The sequence below is a fragment of the Diabrotica virgifera genome, chromosome 10 (assembly GCF_917563875.1).
Source record: "Diabrotica virgifera virgifera chromosome 10, PGI_DIABVI_V3a".
NCBI classification, from domain to species: Eukaryota; Metazoa; Arthropoda; class Insecta; order Coleoptera; family Chrysomelidae; genus Diabrotica; species Diabrotica virgifera.
In genome coordinates this window covers 102787706-102802732 of record NC_065452.1, presented here as the reverse complement: position 1 = coordinate 102802732, position 15027 = coordinate 102787706, and the positions used below count along the sequence as shown (strand labels likewise).

The window sequence follows — 15027 nt, the reverse complement described above, 5'->3', positions numbered from 1 at the left end:
TTAGTAATTTTTTGTTAAAATCTTTGTTAGCAAGTTTTTTTTCCTGAAATGCCTTTTTATTGGACTTTGTCTTTTGCATTGCCTTTTCATTGGCAGGTCTTTTGGGCTCTATCAATGATTTTGATATAGTCGGTTCGCTAAACTCAGACACAACTGGCTAGTGATTTTAGTAGGTAATTTTTTGTTTTTGGTCAATTTTGCCAAAATTGGCAAAATTACTAACTATTTAGTAATTATTTTTTTGCCAATTTCGTAAAATTGGCAAAATTACTTACTAAAATTACTAGCCAGTTGTGTCTGAGTTTAGCGAACCGACTATAATTCCTTTTTTGATGTTTACGTTTTTATTTGAGTGGAAACATTTTTGTTGATGTGGCTTGGCTTCTATAAACTTTGCGTATTCTGTATCTTCTTTGGTGATTAGTACATCCAGAAAACGAAGTGGACTGTTTTTTTCTTTTCCCATGGTAAATTTGATTGACTCTTCTTTATTGTTGTCAGTCAGGAATCTATTCAATGCTTGTGGTCCGTGAGGCCAAATGGAAAACACATCGTCTACATATCTCCACAATACTGTAAGTTGTTTGTCTTGTTTGTGTCCAGTATTTTGTTTGAAATCCTCCATTAATAATTAATATTAATATGTCTGCTAATAATGAAGATAGGGATGAGCCCATTGCTAATCCGAAATTTGGCCTATAGAAATCATTGTTTAGTTGAAAATAGGTATTGTCTATGTACAGTGTGCACAGTAGCAGTGAGAGTGTATAGATTGTAATAAAAGTAGGGTTAATAAAAAACTTTTTAGTAAAAGTTAATTTGAAGAACAAAAAGAATTAAACAAAAAATAATATATTTTATTTTGCCATACCTTAAAAATAATAAACCAGACACTCCAAATATATGTAGTAGTAAATACTCCAAACAAAAAACTTTAATTTCCTACTTTTATGTTTGTCTTTCATGCCATATTTAAAAGGTACATTTTCAAATTAACACTGCTGCATTTTTAATTTTACTATTCTGAAATATGCATGCATTTTAAACAATCTTTAATATACATACCGGGTGGTGAATCGGAAAACGGGCCATAGGAAACTCAATGTAAAATTTTAAACTGTTGAATTCCTGCTTCCCTAATTATGCTACATCAAAAGTCGTGAGAAGTTATTTGTAGAGGATTGAAATGTGTATTAAAAACAGAAGTTACAATTGTTCTACGATTTAAACACATTCCAAAATTTTGAAAAATATAATGTATTTACCGCAGTAGGTATGTGTGGGCATGTTAAGCCACACGTTACTATTTAACTGACAGTGAGCACACTATTGACTGAAGAAAATATCTTTATTATTCATACTTTCTCCTTAACTGAGGATATCTGATCAACTTTATTGTGTTTTAAACAATAAATGATAAAATAAATAAAGAAATTGACAGTTCAAATTGTTAATATAATAAATTCATTGTCACCGAATGCAATCTTATACACATTATTGCACTGTGTGTGGCGTAACTTTGGCGTATTTCTCTGAAAATTGTATTATATTTTTACAAAATTTTGAATAATTATTGTTCATAGAACAATATTAACAGTTGTTTTCAATACAGATTTCAATTCTCTACAAATAGTTTCTTATGACTTTTGATGTCAAATAATTAGGGAAGCAGGAATTCAACAGTTTAGAATTTTACATTGAGTTTCCTATGGCCCGTGTTCCAATTCACCACCCGGTATATATTCACATATCAAATTTAGTTATTCATTATATTAGGGCTTTTAGAAGCATAGAATAAACACTTGCATACATATCATCACCCTTGCCTAAACAATAAAACATGAATAATGCTTTATTTGAAATTTGTCCTGCAGCTGATCAAACAAAAACCGATACTGTGGAAAATAAGGATAATTCTACAAACGAAGAATACGACAGTTTAACTTATGAGCCCGTCATTAAATCGCCTCCAGAGCCTACAAGAGTCAAATCGCCTGAACAGATCATAATGCGTTCCCCTGATCCAGTAAATTGGACAGTGCCTTTGGATACCGGAAAAACATTTACTGTTACCCAAAATGTTCGAGAAGGTAAAGTTAAATAATTATAAATAAGGACATATTAAGATTTAGTTTCGTTTCAGAGACCGCCACCATCCATTTATGCACATTTCGTCCTCTACGATTCCTCAGAACGGCCCATGGTGTGGTCTAAATCGATAACAAATCTCCCTGTCATGTTATTAAAAATAATTTGCAAAAGGCGCAACTGCGATATCTATTAAAAGCAAAACTAAGTCCAAAGGGTCAGATATCTAATGATTTCTTACGTTGTAAAACAAATTCTGGTCACAACCTAAATCCGAGCTTTTTAAAATTTACAAAACAAACGGTCGATAAATAGATAGACGTAGGGAATGTACAATGTGCATTCCACGACACGTCTATTTATCTAGGTAAAAATCCAACGAATTTGATTCCTAGTACTCAATTTGTGAGTCAACGAAAGTAAAGAAGGAGTCTCGAAGTTTTTCATCGCTTTACCATAGTAAATCTTTAAAATTAATTATAAGAAACATAACCAGTAGTTTAGTTATTAGTTGTGATTTGATTGCCGTAAGTATTTTATCAATATATTTACGGTTTCAACAAAATCTTATAGAATTTCAATCCAGTCATACAGTTTTGTATATTCAAAGGTGTTTAACAAAAACTTGTTTTTTTGGCTTATCTTCGATAAGCTAAATACTTTGTAATTGACAGAGTCGTACTGACCCAATTACAATATAATGAAACGAAATAAGAAAATTAAAATAAAAAGTATTTAACAATTGCATCCGATGGCTGGTACTTCTGACTACAGGGGTCCTCCAATGTTACCCGATCAACAAACACCATATAACTCTACAATTACCCAACAGAAAGCAGCTACATTCCCTTCGAAACTACAAGCCGTTATTATCCCAGCAGTAGACACACTAAAATTAGAAGAGTACGTTACAGCAATAGGATCACTAGTACAACCCAAAAATGTACTTTTTTCATCACGAATTTCTAACGGCAGAATCTGCATCTACCTTTTCAGCAAAGAAGTTGTTGACACTTTTTTAACAGACCACGGAGATATAAAAATAGGAGATAATGTTATCAGAGCAAGAAGACTAGTCACTCCTGCTAATAGGATACTGCTGTCTAGTGTCTGTCCGTCTATTCCTCATCACATCCTCGAAAAATATCTTGCCGAGAAGGGCTTTTCATCTTCTTTCACCGATGTCTTTCTTAAGAGCGGGAATTCAAGATCCTCAATATAGTCACGTATTAAGCTTTCGTGGGCAGGTGTACTATACACCTGTCGACAATCTTGTTATTCCTGAATCAATTCTCATTGACTTCGATAAATACATTTTACCGAATCTTTCTTTCTGATGGACTCACTTGCTATCTCTGTCATCAATCTGGTCATATCGCATCAACATATACCTATACGGCCATCCAGTCAAACCCGTCCATACCTACATCCCAAACTGACCAAGACTCTATTTCTTCCTGTAATGCAACAGCTGAAGACAAAAATCACTCTGTCCAGAATCAAACAGAAAACACTGGTGAAGTAATGGACTCCCAAGAACTCCCTACAGAAATTACTATACCGAAACGTTCTCATTCTGAAATATCGTCTCCAGTTAATACACCACTGGTAGAAAACACAGAAATAGATTTTACAAAACCTAAAGCAAGATCAACAAAAAAGCCAAGAGTCACTAAATCTGATACAAAAACTGGAGAAACAGTTTCTACTGAATCACTTATTCAACCTGCAAAGGAATTTATTGATAAAGCTTCAACCCTGTTTGAATTAAACTATACAGAGATAGTCAGCTTTCTGGATGATGCACACGGTTCCCCCAATCCATTAAGTATCGCACAGGAATACACGAAGGACATAGGAGGACTATTAACAATGCTAACAGAAATCTACCCCAAACTCGAAGACAGACGCATTAAATCTAGAATTACACGAATAAGGAAGAAAATACGTCGTCAACTAAATCTAGATAAAAAAATCAATAAATGTGCTACGCCTGTGACACCAATATAACTGTAGGTCACATTGTTATAGACTGTCCATTATATTGTAGCGGAAGAGAAATCTTGGCCGATCCCCGTATAACAGTAAACACCTCTAGAATGACGTAATCGGATGTGCTAGGCCTCGCCGGAGAATTCTGGAAGGTACGTCACGTAGGCGGAACAAGCCGATAGCTCGAGATGGGAGTCGATTGTTCCAGAATAACAACTGGGTATAAATACGGGCATATTTTGTGAATAAGTTTAGTGTATAAGATAAATTCGTCTGTAACTTATATAAATAAAGTCGTATATAAATTACGAACCGCTAGTTTTATTGTAATTAGAAGTAATTACACTAATCACGCTACAGTTGGTGTCGGTGTTCGGTTAACTTAGTGCGATATAAATAAGTGAATTACAGAGAGACTTTAAAAGACTTTTGAACTTTATTCGTCGGGAATAACCGGAGTGCGTTAATTGTTCGTATTCGGAAAGACTTTAAAAGACTTTTGGACTTTATTCGTCGGGAATAGTTAAAGTGCGTTGATTGTTCGGTATTCGGAAAGACTGTTAAAAGACATTTTGGAAAGTACGTGTGTGCCGACCAAAGATGTTGCTACAAGAACTTACAGTAAAACAGCTCCGTGAACAGCTCGAGGAACGGGATCTGGACAGCAGTGGGCTCAAGATAGTCCTACAAGCACGACTCGAGGATGTCCTCACGAAGAACGGAGAAGACCCAAAGACGTTCCACTTCCAGTCAGCAGAACAAGCAATCTTATCGAAATTAAAAACTGTTTCTGAAACGATCGATGATACTTCTAAGATAAATAATGAGAAATTCGAAACCATTTCTCAAAAGATCGATGAAACTTCTATAAAGAACAACGAGAAACTTGAAGAAGTTAGTAGAAAAAGCGACGAGAAATTCGAAAATGTTGCTAAAAGATTCGATGAGACTTCTCAAATAATTAAAGAGGTCTGTAGGCAAAACAACGAAAAACTAGAAGAAGTTTGTAAACAGAACAATGAGAAATTTGAAGAAGTTTCTAGAACATTCGATAAGATGCAGAAAAGTGTAGAGACCGTAGAAGAAAAGATCAAACAGCTAGAGAGCAGGATAACCGATACAAAAGTACAACCATCAGTTAATGCAGCAACGTTAGATCCTTTAGTGAAAGATGAACTACCGAGAGACGAAACGTCGCATAATATGAGATTCAAATTACCACCATTTGATGGAAAGTCCTCTTGGTCCATATATCTTAGACAGTTTGAAGCTATTGCGACCGCCAATCATTGGACCGAACAAGAAAAGGCTGTTTCCTTGACTGCTGCTTTACGAGGTGATGCTGCAGATATATTAAGGTCAATTCCCAAGGGTCAAGAAAATTGTTACCAGACCTTGTTCACTCGTCTAGAAAAACGCTATGGAGATGCCCATCTACAACAAGTATACAAAGCACAACTGCGAAGTAGAAGTCAACGAGCAAGTGAGAATCTGCAAGAATTTGAAGCAGATGTGGCTCGTGTGGTGCGGTTGGCTTATCCAGAGGTGCCAGACAGCGTTTTAGAAGAAATTGCAGTAGATACCTTCGTCAATGGGCTGAAAGATAATGAACTACAGAAAGCTTTACGACTAGCAAGGCCGAAAGTTTTAGATGAAGCACTTGCTATTGCCTTGGAACACGAAGCAGCTAGCCAAGCTTCACGAAACAATGGAGTAATAGCCATGGAAAAAGGCGATAAGAGAAAAGATGAACGTTTGGTGGAAATGGTACGGAGGGTGATTCGTGACACGATGCCGAAGAGACGCGTGAAGAGGGCTGGAAGAGTTCGTTCAAATATAGATGCTTCCTCGATACGGCCATGCGGTGAAAGTTGTAATCACCGGCTTAGAGTAGAGGAACAGCGTTGCCCTGTGAGACGAACTACCGTAGTTAATGAACAATGGCAGCCCCAACAGTTACAACACGCCCAAGAAGATGATCCATGTATAAACAGAGTATTGGATTGGATGCGGCAAGGTGAGAGACCTAGTTGGCAGAACATTAGTGCATGTAGTCCAGAAGTCAAGGCCTACTGGAGCCAATGGAATTGCCTGGTACTAAAAGATGATCTTCTGTACAGAACCTTTGAGAACGATGATGGTACAGAATCTAAGCTTCAGTTAATTGTACCTAAAAGTAAAGTGTCAGAAGTATTGCGTCAGTTGCATGACGGTACATCAGGTGGACACTTTGGTATTACGAAGACTCTGCAAAAGGTTCGAGAACGGTTCTATTGGGTGAACTGTAAAGATGATGTAAGAAGATGGTGCCGAAAATGTGAACCGTGTGCATCCGGTAATGGTCCGGTTGGTAAAAAGAGAGCACCCATGAGACAGTACAATGTTGGAAGTCCTATGGAAAGAGTAGCTATCGACATTGCAGGTCCATTTCCAGAAACCGATGCTGGAAATAAATACATCCTGGTAGCCATGGATTATTTTATAAAATGGACTGAGGCCTATGCATTACCAAATCAAGAAGCTGCTACCGTTGCAGAGGTACTTGTTAAAGAATTCTTTAGCCGATTTGGTGTTCCCTTGGAGATCCACTCCGACCAAGGGCGAAACTTTGAGTCAGCTCTTTTCCAAAACGTTTGTAAATTGATTGGTGCTAATAAGACCAGAACAACACCCCTGCATCCTCAATCAGATGGGATGGTCGAGAGGATGAACCGAACGATGGGTAAACACTTGTCCAAAGTTGTATCTGAACATCAGCGAGATTGGGACCAACACATTCATTTATTCCTGATGGCCTACCGCTCGGCCGTAAATGAAACTACAGGTCAAACACCAACCTGCCTGATGTTGGGTCGTGAAGTTCGGTTGCCCTGCGACCTAGAGTTTGGCTGCGGACCTTCCGAGGAACATGTTGCAGGCGAAGACTACGTTGACCGCCTGAAATTACGAATGAACAACATTCATGAACTTGCCCGACAACACATCCAGATAGCCAGTGACAGAATGAAAGATCAATATGATTCTCGATGCAAGAATGAAAGCTTCGAAGTAGGTGATCTTGTCTGGCTTTATAATCCGCAACGTCGTCGAGGCTTGTGTCCTAAACTGCAAAGACAATGGGAAGGTCCGTATGAAGTTAAGAAGAAAATAAATGACGTAATATATAGAATTAAGAAGTTGCCAAACGGTAAACCAAAAGTTATTCACATAAATCGTCTTGCACCATATGCTGGCTCAAATGAAACAGAAGAAGCACGAGTCCTCCAACAGGAGATGAAAGATGTCGCACAGCCAAGTTTTAATCAATTTATGTCAAATTACGCAGCGAGAAAGAGTGCTAGATTCGGCGTGACCACAGAAGTTCAGCAAGATCTGTTTGGTGTTCCAGAAAACGTCTCTCTGGCCCACTGTGTTGCCCAAGACCTCGAGATGACTAAAGGAATATCGTCCGTATTCAATAGAAAGTTCGGCCGCCTGGACGAGTTAAGAAATCAGCAGCTTAAAATTGGAAGAGTACTGCGATTGGAAGATGGTCCTCGATCTTTGCTGTATATGGTGACCAGAAAGTCTTATACGGACACGCCAAGCTACGAGAACATATGGCGTGCTCTAACTAATTTGAAGAAAATCGTGTGTAATTATGACATCAAAAATTTGGCTTTACCAAAAATAGGCCATGCAGTAGAAATTCTGGATTGGAAGATTGTGAGAAGCATGCTTGAAGTGGTCTTCAGAGGAACTGGTGTACAAATCACTGTGTGTTGCATGAACCCGAAGATGTCGTACCCTTCAAAGACAGTAGACTGTTATTTCTTCTTGAAGGGTGTATGCAGAGCTGGAGAGTCGTGTAGATTCCGCCATCCTGGGCCTTCATTTAGAGTTGCTGATCGAGACGCTCAGATCTTAAGAGGGGAGCAGTGTAGCGGAAGAGAAATCTTGGCCGATCCCCGTATAACAGTAAACACCTCTAGAATGACGTAATCGGATGTGCTAGGCCTCGCCGGAGAATTCTGGAAGGTACGTCACGTAGGCGGAACAAGCCGATAGCTCGAGATGGGAGTCGATTGTTCCAGAATAACAACTGGGTATAAATACGGGCATATTTTGTGAATAAGTTTAGTGTATAAGATAAATTCGTCTGTAACTTATATAAATAAAGTCGTATATAAATTACGAACCGCTAGTTTTATTGTAATTAGAAGTAATTACACTAATCACGCTACAATATCATCTGCAAAGACAAGCTACTGGACTACCATGTGATATAAAGTGTGCGTTAAACAGTGCGGATCGTGACAAAATCATTAGGTTTTTAAAGGAAACTAAATTATATAACCAAATATGAGTGCTACGTTTCAGAACAATCATAAATTAAAATCAACTTTGTAAAAACTCTGTAAAAAAACTTTGTAAAATAGTTTATATTTTGTATCAAATTAATATGTATCATTGTACCACCGCTAATAACCTTTTATGGTTGATGCGGGTTATTTCTAATAAAAAAAAAGTAAAGAAAGCCAGTTTATGATTTAGTTTCGTTTCAGAAACCACCACCTCCGTATGCACATTTCGTCTTCTTGGACTCCTCAGAAACTGGCTTTCTTTACCTTCTTTTACTCAGAAATTGAGTACTAGAAATCAAATTTGTTGGATTTTTACTTAGATAAATTGACGTCTCGTGGAATGCATATTGTATATTCCCCACGTGTATCCATTTATCGCCCGGTTGCTTGGTAAGTTGTAGAATGCTCGATTTAGGTTGTGACCAGAATTTGTTTTCCAACGTAAGATTCTTTAGATCTCGGGATTTTTGGATTTCGTTTTGCTTTTAAATCATTATATTAACGCTTTTCAGTATATACACATTATGGTGTAGATAAAAGTGCTCAGTTCGTTTTTACCTCAATTTTTTTTATTTGCTTACTGTCGGTAGAATCTTCAAAATGTAAATATGGAAATTTATTAGTTCTGTACCTACTTACATATTCTGAATGATACGCCATTTTCTGTCCAAAACGTAAATGAAGCTTGATACTTTTATTTGTTTTATAAGTGAGAAATAGAGGAGGTGTCCAGCAACAGAAGCCTAGAAATGCCTAATCGTATCAATAAATTGTTTGATTCAATCTATACAGGGTGATTGATTAGTGGGGTAAAGCTTAATAGATCCGCTATAGTAATAGATAGCAATAAAAGTTAATAATAAAAATTTTAGCCACTTTTGAGCTTTACATTACAAAATTAGTTTGAATGTTACAGGGTGTTCGATAACACAGTAGCAGACCAAACTTATGTTTTTTTAAATGGAACACCCTATATTTTATTTTAAATTCAAAATCCTACTAACTTCTTCATCACAAAAATATAAAGGTTTGTTATGTTATACAGGGTATTTACAAAGTTATAACCAATTTTATATGAAAATCGTAACAAGTTCAACTCCCTGTATAAATAAAAATAAGTAAAACCGCAATGGTTTATTAATGCCATATTTTTTTACGTATTGTCAAAATTTTCAGGAATGATTGATATTGCTATTGTTCTTTATATCAAATACATGGTGAGTCAAAACGCAAGTACATTATTTTCTCAGTAATTTTAAATGGAACACCCTGTATTTTATATCACTATTGAAAAGTACCGTTACCGTACTTTAATTTTTAGATAACATTCCCTATCTCTAAATTTATTATTTTTCGAGATATTTTCATTTTTCAATGGACCAGTAGCGTGGCCACCCAAATCACCAGAATTTAATAAACTTGACTGATTTTTTTGGGGTTATAATGAAGTTTATAAAATACCTCCAACAAGGGATGAGATGAAAAATAGAATACAAAGTGTATTTTATTCAATACACTATTACTGATAAATTATTTTTCGTTCTTTATTTGTTACGTTGTTACATTTACATACAAAAGTAGTGTATAATTGTCTTCACAAAATGTTGTATTTTGTGTTTGTGTGTGTTTTTTTTTTGTAAAATTTGTTACTAATTTTCTTTCTTTATTTGTTACATTTACATAAAAAAGTAGTTTTAATTGTTTCAAAAATGTTGCATGTTGTGGTTGTGTTTTTTTTTGTAAAATGTATTACTAATAAATTATTTTTATTTCTTTATTTGCTACATTGTTACATTGATTACCGGATTGATAATCAGTAATCGTCAATTGTCAATTCAGTCATGGCTTACTTAAAATTTAGATAAATTTAGACGCCTAAAATAATTTGCTCTGAAAAATGAAAATATCTCGAAAACTAATAAATTTGGACATAGGGAATGTTATATAAAAATTAAAGTACGGTAATGGTACTTTTCAATAATGATATAAAATACAGGGTAGGTATTCCATTTAACATTACTGAGAAAATAATGTAGGTACTTGCGTTTTGACTCTCCCTGTATTTGATATGAAGAAAATTAGCAATGTCAATAATTCTTGAAAATTTTGACAATACATAAATAAAAATATGACATTAATAAGCCATTGCTGCTCTGCTTATTTTTATTTATGCAGGGAGTTGAACTTGTTACGATTTTCATACAAAAATTTTTATAACTTTGTAAATACCCTGTATAACATAACAAACCTTTAAATTTTTGTGATGGAGAAGTTAACAGGATTTCGAATATAAAATAAAATATAGGGTGTTCCATTTAAAAAAACATAAATTTGGTCTGCAACTGTGTTATCGAACAACCTGTAACACTCTAACTAATTTTGTAATATGAAACTCAAAGTTGGCTACAATTTTTGTTATTAACTTTTATTGCTATCTGTTACTATAGCGAATAGCGGATCTATTGAGTTTTACCCCACTAATTAATCACCCTGTATACAACTAAATAACAGGTGCCATGAAAACAACACCAACTGCTGCAATGGAGTTGCTCATTGGCATTACCCCTTTAGACATATATGTCAGAGAGGTGGCGCTGATGACGATGATGAGGTTACGCTCAGCGGGTGCAAACCTTGATGTAGGAATGGGACAATTGAGATGTCGTTTCTGGCGGGGTGAGCTGGAGGCACTGCCCCAGCTGCATGCGGGCCATGGATGCGACTCAATTAAACCTACGTTTGTCTTCGACAAACCCTACAAAATCGAAACAAGTCAACATAGGGAGTCAAACGTGGCAAATGCATATTGCATCTACACCGATGGCTCCAAAACGAAAGAAGGCTCAGGATGTGGAATATACTCCAGATCATTGAACCTTAGTATAAAATGGGGCATGGGCAAAAATGCCAGCGTAGTTCAGACTGAACTGGCTGGTATCTCCATAGCTGCAAAAGAGATAATCGGGAAAGGTATAGCCGGCAAAACTGTAATAATCTGCACAGACAGCAGACAAGCGCTACTAACCCTGAACAGACCACGCGTCATATCAGGGCTAGTAATGGAGTGTCATGAATCACTAGCCCAAGCTTCGGATGGTAACAACATCATCCTGAGGTGGGTTAAAGGACACAACAGAAATAAAGGCAACCGCATTGCTGACCAGCTGGCTAGAAGGGCAGCAGGCCTAAGACTCTTAGGACCTTGTGATCTTTTTGGCTTGTCGACTACAACAATCGCGGAAACTGTCAAATGTCACTCCCACTCGCAAACCGTAAGAAGATGGGAAGAAGGGCCAGGATGTAGACTTGCCAGGGTAACACTAAGGAACCTTGGGAAGTCAGCATCAGAAAAGTACTTGAGAATGACCAGGAAAAACCTACGCTTGACCGTTGGTTTTTTAACTGGCCATTGTCAACTAAGAAAACACCTCCACACACTGGGGCTAGTAGACACATCTCTATGCAGGAGGTGTGAACGAGATGACGAAACTGTCGAGCATGTCCTATGTGAATGTCCGGAGTTATCGTCAATACGAGAGTATGCGTTCGGCGAGCCTTGGCCTACACCTGCCGATATAGGGGAGATGTCACCAGGTGATTTGTCCACCTTCCTGGAAATGGCAGGATGGATAATGAACTAAGGACGACAACCCCCTGGGAGAATGTACAATGGGTCAATTGTGGCCTAAGTGCTGTGGGACTTGACTCACACTCCCTACTCTACAGATACAGATACAGATACGACTAAATTTGAACATAATAATTAGAAGTTTACAACATTGCTAAATTATTGTCGACCTAATCGAGTGTTTAAAATGCCCTCTGTTGTTCATTTGACAGTATCTTAAACAATAGTAGAATGCGTCTGTTACATTTCTCCATGTTTCTCTAGATTTTAATATGCATTCATCGATAATTCTTTGCCTTAGTTCTGCCACATTTGCTGGTTTAATTTTATCAATTCTACTTTTCAAGTGTCCTCAATAAAAATAATCTTTAGGATTCAGATCGGTTGAACGAGGAGGTCATTCAATACTACCTAATCTACAAATCCATCGTCCGGGAAAAGTTTGATCTACATAACGCCGAACATTTACACCAAAATTAGTTGGAGCTCCGTCTTGCTGAAACCATATCTCATTAAAATTGGCTCCAAACTTGACTATAACATTTTCTTCTATCGCCGTAGCTTCTCATCATTAAAACAGTGATTCGCTCTTTTTTATCAAAAACCATCTTTATTGTAGAGCTTTTAAAAACATATAAAACAACTGTCAGCCTTAGTTATTAATACAATTTATTTTACAAAACTTTTCAATAAACGCCAAGCTATTGTGAATTTTATAAATTAATGTCAAAATCATAGCCATCTATATTTAACTGATTTATTTCAAAACTATTGGGCATTGAGTCTTATTTATTTAAGACCTTCGTGACTAGATCAAATACCAAGTGTTACATATAGTAGTTGAACTTGTATTGGAGTCAGAATTCCAATAATAATGCAATATCAATATACAGAGTGTTGTATTTAAAATAAAGTGACTAATGATATCAGAAAATGGTAAATCTGGCAATATTGCAAGCATTAAATTTGAAATCTCCATATTGTACCATCCATTTTTTGCGTATTCCAGTTTTTTTACAATTCGTATTATCCATTTAAGAGATAATTAGGCATTTCCAGACTTTTTGTTCACTCTGTATATATTTTTAACTAATTGCTTTTGTTTAGGGGATATTGGAAGTAGACCCCACAGTGAAGTCAAAGTCTGGACTCCACCAGATATACCACCACCTGTGGCTCAGTCAGCTCCTCCAACCCTGACGGAACAAACTAAGGAACCAGCAGGCTTGTCTTAATACGACCTGAGTTCTGCTTCCAATATTTGATTTGATTATATTGCTTTAGGTATTGATTTTTCAGCAGAAGCTAGAACTCGGGCGGATGTAATGCCATCATAGCACAGGCAAGTTTGATAATATTTATGATTGTAGCAAACTAATCCTTGTATGCGAAAAAATAAACAGTACTAAAATTAAAATCAGCTGCCGACGCATTTAGGCTTATTAGGCAGATAACCCTTCTTGGATTCGAACGCCCCGACGTAATCCTCAAACACCCCGTTCACAGTGAGACCGTATTACCACTTGATATGCTGTATCCGCACATGGCATATTGGTCCCGTATTTCATTGAAGCAAACGATGGAACACCGTTAACTGTTAATCAGGAGTGCTACAGAGAACAGATTATCACGCCATTTCTACATGTCCTCAGCGATTTTGTTGTGCCTGGAACCTATCACTTAATCAAAAATGGTTTCAGCAGGACGGGGCAACCTGTCTCACGACTAGAGAGTCTCTTCGAATGCTGCGCAATCATTTTGGATATTGCCTTATTTCGTGTGGCAGTGACTCTCCATACCCATCACAGTCACCAGACCTAACGCTACCTGATGCGTACATATCGGGAATGCTGAAGGAGGCTGTTTTTCGTACCTATCCACCGTCTCACTTTCCGGAATTGCGGATTAAAATTCGAGATTTTTTCGTACCATTCGACAGCCTTAGTTCACAGACATGATCGAGAACCTTCGTGAACGCTACGGAAAAGGCTTGAAACTGAGCAGAGGGCATCTTGAATATCTGTTTTATCGGGAACTTCGTCGTGAATAATGTTTGCAAGGCTATATAATGTACTTAAACTAAATGTTATATGTATCAATAATAATAGATACACATTTCAATATTTATTTCAGTGCTGTTTATTTTGCCGCATACTATATTTCTCAACACAGATTTTTTCACTTTGCGTCATACCGACTACATATACCATTTTTACTTTTATTAGAGCTTCACGATATTCGATAAAAATATCGATATTGTATTGATATCGTATCGAATATCAATACGATACCGATACAATACATACCTTAGCGATATTAATGTCGATACGATACTCACTATCTTAAAACAATACAATACTTTTGTATTGTCGATACTCTTGTCTCGATATTATTGAGAATATCGATATCGAGAAAAAAAATAAAACGCCACGTGAGTGCTGCATAAGGCCTATTATAGGTACAGTTAAAATATTATAAGAGTTATAACACGCACAAGCGCTTATGCTCTCTATTAGTACAAGAGAGTACATTGAACCCTATAAGGCAATCAATTTCGATATTTTATTTTTAAAATCATCAGATTCTGATAATATCGATGTTTTTGAAAAGGAAATTGAAAACTACTTGCCATATCCAAGACCTGGACCAGACACAAATATTTGATTATGGTGGAAATCATATAATAGTGTTTCCCCTTTTATCTGGGTTGGCTAGCGATATTTTGTGCGTCCAAGCGACGTCCGTACCAGTCGAGCGGCTTTTTTCTGAAGCAGTGCTAGTACTTACGAATAAAAGATGCTTTTCAAAAGATAAAGTATCAAATGATTCATTTGTGTGAACAGATGTATGAAGAGCTCTTTAAAGGATAATATTTTTTGTGAGGTTACAATGTAATTTATCCTATTTCTTTCATATTTTAAGAGATTTTTTTAATAAAGATAGTGATAAATGAATGAAGAATCGATTTTTTTTATT

At 36.5% G+C, this 15027-nt stretch overlaps 1 protein-coding gene across 9 annotated transcripts in view; it reads left to right on the top strand.

Moving 5' to 3' along the window:
* LOC114342198 (nuclear protein MDM1) overlaps positions 1–15027 on the top strand; it is a 321915-nt gene that overhangs the window by 297689 nt on the left and 9199 nt on the right. For all 9 annotated transcript variants that reach the window (XM_050663612.1, XM_050663607.1, XM_050663606.1 and 6 more), the window contains 2 exons: positions 1875–2090; positions 13159–13393. In XM_050663612.1, the coding sequence (XP_050519569.1) occupies positions 1875–2090; positions 13159–13286 (344 nt within the window). In that variant the 3' untranslated portion in view covers positions 13287–13393. The remainder of the gene's footprint in view (positions 1–1874; positions 2091–13158; positions 13394–15027) is intronic.